Consider the following 9,316-nt stretch of genomic DNA (forward strand, 5'->3'; position numbering starts at 1 on the left):
TCCTTCAAAACTATCAAGAAAAATTAGAACACTCCAATACCACACCAAATTTTTTTCCCTTCACAAACCTTAAGAATTATTCTCTTAAGCAATGTCTCTATAATAGGCATTAGCAAATTTTTTAAAGATTTATTGATTTGACAGAGAGAGAGAGAGAGAGAGAGAGAGAAACAAGGAACAGCAGGGAGGGGCACAGACAGAAAGAGAGAGAGTCCCAAGCAGACTCCACACCAAGTGTGGAGCCCGACCCAGGGCTGGATCTGAAGACCTTGAGATTATAACCCAAGCCAAAACCAAGAGTTAGACGCCTAACCAACTATGCCATCCAGGAGCCCCACACATTTTTATTTTTTTAAGTTCGTTCTTCCCTCCGGAACCATACCTTCAGTGTTAAGAGCAACTAAATGAGATTTGGAAAAAAACAACAGTTCCTTGAATTTGGATGCTAAAGACACAATAATAAAATAAATTCTAAAAATAGCACTATTATTGGGGCACCTGGCTGGCTCAGAGAGTGGAGCATGGGAATCTTGATCTCAGGGTTGTGAATTCAAGCCCCATGTTGGGTGTAGAGATTACTTAAAAATAAAATCTTAAAAAAATTTTTAATTAAAAAGAAAAATAGCACTATTAAGAATATCTTCTTAATTTTCAATAATTTTATAAATTGTCATGACCTCGTTATCAAAAAAATATTAATCTTAGATCAAATGTAAAGATTAGTATTTACTGCAGCAGTAAATGTAGGATAAGAAAATTAAGACCTCCATTAAAGAAAATAATCTATCGATAAAGGCCCAGCCACAGCTAAGTGATCATGTCTGCTTAAATTGTCAGTTCTATATCCAAGGGCATTGAAGTTTGAGAACTACTATTAGATATAAATACAAAATTAAAACTACTCCATCAGACATATAATGTTCTTTACTAATATAAATTCAAATACAATAAAAATCAATTCACTTTTATTAAGATCTAAGTTCTGTTTTATGCTTTATATTATTTTTACATAAAAGACCTATTGAAGTTTACAGTCATAATCTCATGAAAAAAGAAACCTTTCCCATGACAAAAAAAGCAACTAATTTCCCAGAGAAAATGTTTATCCTAAGTAATCTAGAAAACACAGCGTTTGAAAGTCTCTAATATTACTCTTGCCTATCACTTCTTGTTTTGTTACCCCTGCACCCCACCTCTACCCCTGTCTCCCCGCCAGGAGGGAAGTCGATTGCTTCCTATATCATTGCCTGGAACACTGGAAAGAGCATCTCAGAATCCCAAAGCTCAGATGGCTTTCTGTGGTGATAAAGTCCATTTCCTCACCTCCAGACAAATGAAAACTAGACACATGTTCTATTCATTCAACATGAATTCAGCATCTATTTATGGCCCAGACACTGAGAATACAAAGGAAAAAAACACTACTCCTTATGCTCAGATTTTACAACCCTCCCCACTTCATAACCCGATGCTATTGTTTAATGCTCTTGTCAAGTTTCCCCCACCGCCAAATGTTCTCTGGAGACAGAATAGTTAGTCACACCCAAGTCTCCTGCTCCAATAACCTTATCTCCCTTTACTCAGCATAAAGAATTCAGTTGATCTGTTCATCAAACACAGTACTTACAACAGCTTTATCTGGGGGGGATGGGGCGGTTTGTACAAACTTTATTGAGGTTCTAAGCTCACTAAGTGCTGGAACTATGCCTAGATCTTGCTCACCACTTTATATCTTGACTGAAACATAGTAGAGGCTTAATAGATATACTTTGAATGAATCTTTCTGATAACTAGAACACACTACATGCAAACTGTAAACTCTGAGTAAATGGGAATAACGTCTTCTTCATAAGGTTGTTGTGGATAGATAACATACATAAAGTAATATCTGACATTAAAAAATGTGAGCTATCATTTAATGTTAATTTATTTTAATTTAAAAAATTTTAGGGGCGCCTGGGTGGCACAGCAGTTAAGCGTCTGCCTTCGGCTCAGGGCGTGATCCCAACGTTCTGGGAGCGAGCCCCACATCAGGCTCCTCCCCTGGGAGCCTGCTTCTTCCTCTCCCACTCCCCCTGCTTGTGTTCCCTCTCTCGCTGGCTGTCTCTCTCTCTGTCAAATAAATAAATTTAAAAAAAATCTTTAAAAAATAAATAAATAAAAAATTTTAACAGTTTGAAATAATTTTATTTTTATTTTTTTAAAGATTTTATTTGTTTATTTGAGAGAGAGAGCACAAGCAGGGGAGGAGCAGAGGGAGAGGGAAAAGCAGATTCCCCACTGAGCAGGGAGCCCAACATGGGGCTTGATCCCAGGACCCCAAGATCATGACCTAAGCCGGAAGCAGACACTTAATCGACTGAGGCACCCATGCGACCTGAAATAATTTTAGATTTACAGAAAAGTTGCAAAGATAGTAGAGTTTCTATATACCCATCACTTAGAATTTTCCTGATATTAACATCTTACATAACCTCTTCTAAAACTAAAAAATTTACATTAAAACAAAACTAAAAAACTAACATTAGTACAATATTATTAACTAAACTATGGACTTTATTCTGATTTCACCAGTTTTTCCACTGATATTCTTTTTCTATTCCAGGACCAATTCAGGATGCCACACTGCATTTAGACAAATTAAGAGCTTAGTTAATTCTTTGTCTTTCTCACTTAACACTTTGAGTTTGGAGAATCAACTAACCTACTTGCTTCTTCATGTTGTGGTTTCCAGCTGAAAAACAGAATCTGCTTGTATTAACACGATAAACGGTAATGTTCCAAAGCAATCCTTAAGAAAACTACAGAAGCAAAAGAGACTTAAGTATTTTGTTTAGAGTTTGTATTCACTAAATGAAAGAACAAATACTTGGAAAATGTATTATTCCTTAAATAAATGACACAGGGAAATATAATAGGAGTTAACATTTATTGGGGTGCTCACTCATCTTTATTGCATGTCAAACATGAAAAATTGGCTTCAAAGAGGTTAAGTAACCTGCCAAAGATCACACAATTCCACAGTCGTGAAACATGAATCAAGATGCATCATGGAAGGTGTTTAAATCCATGAATGTCTTGCATCATTTATTAAAATTATTTCAGTCACACTGATGACATCTCACTAAGCAATTAAATATATAACTGAAAATGCATCCATCATGGCTCCTCAATTTTTGGAGGCTGAACCAATGAACAAAAAAAAATCTTACATGTCTTTTTTCATTTAAAAAAAAAAAATCAATCCAATTCTAAAGTTACAGAACAAGAACTCAGAGCTTCTCCTCAGGCCTTTCTTGGTCCTTTGTGCTATTCAAACTATAAGCTGCTCTCTTAGTTCAGGAGTCAACAAACTTTTTCAATATAGGCCAAGTAGTAAATATTTTAGGCTTGTGGAACATATAATCTCCACTGCAACCACTTAACTGTCATTATAGTGCAAAATCAGTCACAGATGGGGGCGCCTGGGTGGCGCAGTCGTTAAGCCTCTGCCTTCGGCTCAGGACATGATCCCAGTGTTCTGGGATTGAGCCCCGCATCAGGCTCCTTCTCTGGGAGCCTGCTTCTTCCTCTCCCACTCACCCTGCCTGTGTTCCCTCTCTCGCTGGCTGTCTCTCTCTGTCAAATAAATAAATAAAATTAAAAAAAAAAAATCAGTCACAGATAAAACATTAACAAATGAGTATGCTGTGTCCCAATAAAATTTACTTGCAAAAACAGGTGGTGGCCTTGATTTCACTCAAAGGCTATAATTTGCTGACCTATCTTAGGGCATTGATAGCATGAAATGAGTTTTGAGTACTAAGTACCACGACTGAGAGAAGAGAATGTATCCTTAAGTTTACTTGCAGTGACTCTTTATATTATTTTAAAAAATATCTCATGGAACAAGCTGTGCGATACACTTGGCCTCAGAAAATTATTCTTAGCATTGAAAAGTAAGTGGTATAGTAAAATCATATACGCAAAGGATACAAAAGTAATTCTTGAAGAAATACAAAATGTTAATAAACATTTTAAAAAATTAATAATCTGATTTCTAGGCTGTGAAAAAAGACATCATCAAATGATTGAGATTGATGAAGACTGTGCATTGGTATAGCCAATCTGCAGAACAACTTAGGAATGACAAATGAAAGCCTTCAAAATGTTCATACTTAATACAAATTGCTCTTAAATCTATGAAAAGATTCTCAGCTTAACATATAAGAAAGAATATTAAAATCATGATGAAATACCATTCTCACCTATCAGACTGGCAAAAACCCCCAAATTTGGGGAGTACAAAATAATACTATTCCTACAGAAGGCAATTTAACAGAGTCTATCAAAATTCAAATACATTTACTCTCTGGCCCAGAAATCCAAAGTCTAAAAATTTATCCTGTGCCCATACCTATATCCCATGCCTACGCCTTTATGAATTGAGGTATATCAAACTTACTCACTATATCAGTATTGGTAACAGTACAAGATCAGAAAGAACACAAATGTTCATGTATATAAATATTATGTAGCTGTACAAATAAAATAAAAAGAAAAAGATCTACATATATTAATATGGAAAGATCTCCAGGAAATAATTTAAGTATAAAAAAGCAGGAACATAGGTAGTATGCTCCCTTTTATAAGAAAGAGGAAAAAATAAGTATATAACTGTTTTCTCAGATATGTGATTAAGGAAACCCTAAAAGAATTTTTATATCCAAGTAATCCAAATGGTTATCTATAGGGAGTAGATGGGGATTGAGACAGTAAAACATTTCCATGTATATGTGTGTGTGGTTTTGATTTGTGAACCATATAAATGTATTAGCTACTCAAACAATACATTTTAAAGAATACTATTACTTTAGGATCATTGTAAGGATTAAATAAATTTGTAAATGTACCTAATATAAAATGTCTAGCACAGTGCTTTACATACATTGGAACTGCTATGTCCTTCTGCTAGTCTTTTATTTATTTATTTTTTTTTTAAAAGATTTTATTTATTTCTTCAACAGAGATAGAGACAGCCAGCGAGAGAGGGAACACAAGCAGGGGGAGTGGGAGAGGAAGAAGCAGGCTCATAGTGGAGGAGCCTGATGTGGGGCTCGATCCCATAATACCGGGATCACGCCCTGAGCCGAAGGCAGACGCTTAACTGCTGTGCCACCCAGGCGCCCCTCTGCTAGTCTTTTAAATGTCATCCAAACAGTACAATAAAAGAATACCAAAGACTTAGACTCCATATTTTCATCTCTAGGAATATACTTTAATAAAAAATCTAAAAATTGGACAAAGACTTATATATAAATAATAAACTGTTGAAACAAACCAGAAACACAAAAACAGAGAAATATTCAATAAACTATACTACATCTATATTCATAAAGCATTTCTAATAACAGAATATGCTCAAAACATAGAACTTTATCATCTCAAATGGGGCAGGGGTACAGGGTAGTGGAGGGCAGAAAGATATATACAAAAATAAAAGACCTAGAGAAAGTATAGCAAATAAGCTTTTATAATGGAACGGTTGATAATTTTTATTTTCTCTTTAATTCTTTTCCATATTTGTCAAATTTTCTTTTAAGCATATAGTCCTGAAAAAGGAAAGAAAGGAAAAGAGAGAAAATGGATTTGGGGATCAAGGAGGTATGAGTTAAAATCTCACATTATTATTTGCACTTTTAAGTAGGCTCCACCCCAGCTTGAACTCACAACCCTGTGATCAAGACCTGATCAAGTGCCAGATGCTTGGGTCACTGGGTAGCTCAGTCAGTTAAGCAACTGACTCTTGATTTCAGCTTAGGTCCTGATCTCAGGGTCCTGAGATCAAGCCCTACGTGGGGCTCCACGCTCAGCATGGACTCTGCTGTCCCTCTCCCTCCCTCTGCTTGCACACGCTCTCTCTCTCTTTCAAATAAATAAATAAAAGTCAGAGGCTTAATCAGCTAAGCCACTTAGGCACCCCTATTATTTGCCCTTTTAGACAAATTAATGAAGCTCTTGAAGCCTCCAGATCTGTAAAATAGAGATGATTTCCAATTTCCACGGTTACTTTGTGGATTAGAGACATTTTATGTATAAAGGACATAAATAATGTCTTAAACATAATGAACACTAGGTAGTAATTACTCTTCTCATACATCTTAACTGCAACATCCTTTCCTATATACATATAAAATTACACTATATTTCACCCATCTGAGATACTATTCACTTTAATATGTAAGCAAGTTTTACAAATGTTGAAATGTCAAAAATGATCATCTTGGATTTGATAAAATTTGGTGTTAAGTGGACTAAATGCTACTTTCCATATGTACCTTTTTCTTTAGTACAATGAAGCACAAATTGCATTAGAAGCAAGTATTTTAAAAAAGGGACTGTTCCCATGGAAGATATACAAATGGATAATAAGTACATGAAGAGATGCTCAACATCACTAATCACTAGAAAAGTACAAGTCAAAACCACAATGAGATACCAACTCATACCCATTAGGGTGGCTACCATCAAAAAGCCTGAAAATAACAGATGCTGGTGAGAATGTGGAGAAACCAGAACCCTTGTCCACTGCTGGTAGGAATGAAAAGCGGTGGTGGAGCCACTATGGAAAACAATATGCCAGTTTCTCAACAAATTCAACATAGAATCACCATATGATCCAGCACTTTCACTTCTAGGGATATAGCCAAAAGAACTGAAAGCAGGGACTTGTATAGATATTCATACAGTCATGTTTACAGCACCCTTATTCACAAGAGCCAAAAGATGGAAGTAACCCAAATGACCAGTAATGGATGAATGGATAAACCAAATGTGGTGTGTACATAAAATCAAATGTTATTCAACCTGGGAAAAGAAGGAAATTCTGACATGCTACAAAATGGATGAAACTTGAGGACATTATGCTAAGTAAAATAAGGCAGTTTCCAAAAGACAAATATTATATAATTCCATTTATGAGGTACCAGGCTCCCTGCTCAGTGGGGAGTCTGCTTCTCCCTCTCCCTCTAACCCTACCCCCTGCTCGTGCTCTTGTTTGCTCTCTCTTTCAAATGAATAAAAAATCTCTTAAAAAAAAAAAAAGAAAAAGGACTATTTTCTCTAAGTTAATTTTATTTATTTATTTAAGGAATCTCTATGCCCAACATGGGGCTCAAACTCACAACCCCAAGATCAAGAGTTACTTACTCTTCCAACTGAGCCAGTCAGGCACCCCAGGACTATTTTTTTAAAGTAATACAATCTTCTTTAAAAGTTCTGAATATGATAACAATAAAAAACCATGAAATAAAAACCAAGTATTAAAGTACCTTAAACATTTTGACCGAATCATTTAAAACTTCAATTGAAATTTAAATACTGTAAACAAAATACTATGCTCTGAGCACTAAACTTATTATTCAACTTCACCGTTCTTTCTTTTTCTTTCTTTCTTTCTTTCTTTCCTTTATTTATTTATTTTTTTTTTTACCTGGGAGAGAGAATAGTACCAAGACAGAGGAAGATCAAACACTCTTAGTACTGCTGTCTTCAAGGAAAACTGTGATTCGCGTACTGTTTCTTCTGACATGACTCCTCTTCTAATCTTCATCGAATGAAACATATGAGCCACCAAAAGAAAGATACAAATTGAAAATTTAACTCTATCAGTTTTTTTCTTTTTGCAGTTAATTATTCATGATATACATCCCTGAAGAAAATTATGAGCCAAATTTATCTGAGCTAAAAGTTTATTTATTAATCACCAAAGCACCCAAAAAGAAAATGAGTTAGATTTGAACTAAGAGTTCAGATAGTACATTTTCCTTAGAAAATTGCAAGTTCTAGATTCTCTCTTTTCTGGTTAAACATTTCAGCTTTTATATAGTAACTTAAAACTGATTTCTTCCCACCTATTTCCTACAGGGGAATCTGATTGGAACCAGGACTCCTGGGGCTCTAGGAAGCTCAGTTCACTGAACTTCAGAACTCAGGCACTTATTCTCCTAATAGCCCATTTTAAAGATCTTCCAAGAAATGCCACATAAATGCTATGAAATTTTAATATTGTTTTAATGCCTATTTCTATTGAAACCAAAGAAAGAGAAGTCATATGTCTACAGAGAAAGCAGCTATCTCTAAAAAAGGCCCTTAAGGGTAGCAGAACCTTCAAAGAAACATGATGGTTCAGGCTCTGGGTCTATGCTTTTCAAAGCCAGAAACTCAATTTTACCTGTGTACCCAGCTGGACATGCACTAAACAAACTCACATAGTACTGATGTAAATTAGCTTATAAATTTATTCATTTATAATAAGGAAATACACTATCCTGTAAAAGAATACTTATATATGTCATCAAAACATACCCTCTCTGAAATAAAAAAAAAAAAAAACTGTAAGGAGCTAAATTAAAGAAAAGTTAAAAAGGCTGCCTGGTGAGCACAAAATTAATGGATCCTGAGGAATATTTTATCTAGGCCAACTAAAAGCCTGAGACAGGTCTCTGGTACACAAGAGAGTAGCCTTCTCCAGTAAACAGAATGTTTATGTCTACTAAGTCTAGTATTTCTTTTCCTTGAATAGGGCCACATAAACATAACTAAAGAGAAAATAAAATTAGCAATCTCTCTATAAAAGCTTATTAGCTAGCTATAATTTTAGTCCTTTATTTCTACGTATAACTCTCCTCTTTTTGTGGACTCCAGTAGACTACTCTTTTCTGTTAATATCTTTTCTTCACACAAGTCTCAAAACCACTGATTAAGTAGTAGTTTCCTTTCAAATCAAACACAGTAATACTTCTTAAGGTGGGTTACTGCTACTGACACTAACCTTATTCCCTACTAGGGACACTCACAGAGTATTAACCCACACACACACATATTCTAATTACAATGTTCAGGCTCAGTATAATTCTAATCTAAGTACATCTGTTCCAACCAACAAACTATGATATAAACATACTACTGAGAAACACAAAGGAGTCCATGAAGAAACAATTAAACAAGAAAAAATGGTCCTCTGGGGCATGAGACTAGAGGTATAAGGGAGGTTGGGCAAGGATCATTCCTTTTTCGTTATAACTCTTTTCAAATATTTAATCTTTTTAAGCACCTACATGTATTACTTTTTTAAAATGTTACACTAAAAAGAAAAAGAAAAAGCACTCTTATCCCCTCCACCCCCCAAAATTGACAACTTCTTGAGAAACGTTTTTAGTAATTACATAGATTCTGGATCATTAAGTCATCTATGCTACATTAAAAAAGAAAAAAAATACTGAGTAATTCACCCAAAATGACTTTCTACATAATAGAGGGTTCCAATTTTTTAAGC

The 9,316-nt window shown here is 35.0% G+C and overlaps 1 protein-coding gene across 1 annotated transcript in view; it reads right to left on the reverse strand.

Moving 5' to 3' along the window:
* Positions 1–7,585, reverse strand: part of MIGA1 (mitoguardin 1) — a 95,272-nt gene extending 87,687 nt beyond the window's left edge. Inside the window, exon 1 of the mRNA XM_008690698.2 lies at positions 7,472–7,585. Within this exon, the coding sequence (XP_008688920.2) occupies positions 7,472–7,570 (99 nt within the window). The 5' untranslated portion in view covers positions 7,571–7,585. The remainder of the gene's footprint in view (positions 1–7,471) is intronic.
* Between the last annotated feature and the right edge of the window lie 1,731 nt (positions 7,586–9,316).

The sequence above is a fragment of the Ursus maritimus genome, unplaced genomic scaffold (genome assembly GCF_017311325.1).
Source record: "Ursus maritimus isolate PB19 unplaced genomic scaffold, ASM1731132v1 scaffold_12, whole genome shotgun sequence".
Classification (NCBI taxonomy): Eukaryota; Metazoa; Chordata; class Mammalia; order Carnivora; family Ursidae; genus Ursus; species Ursus maritimus.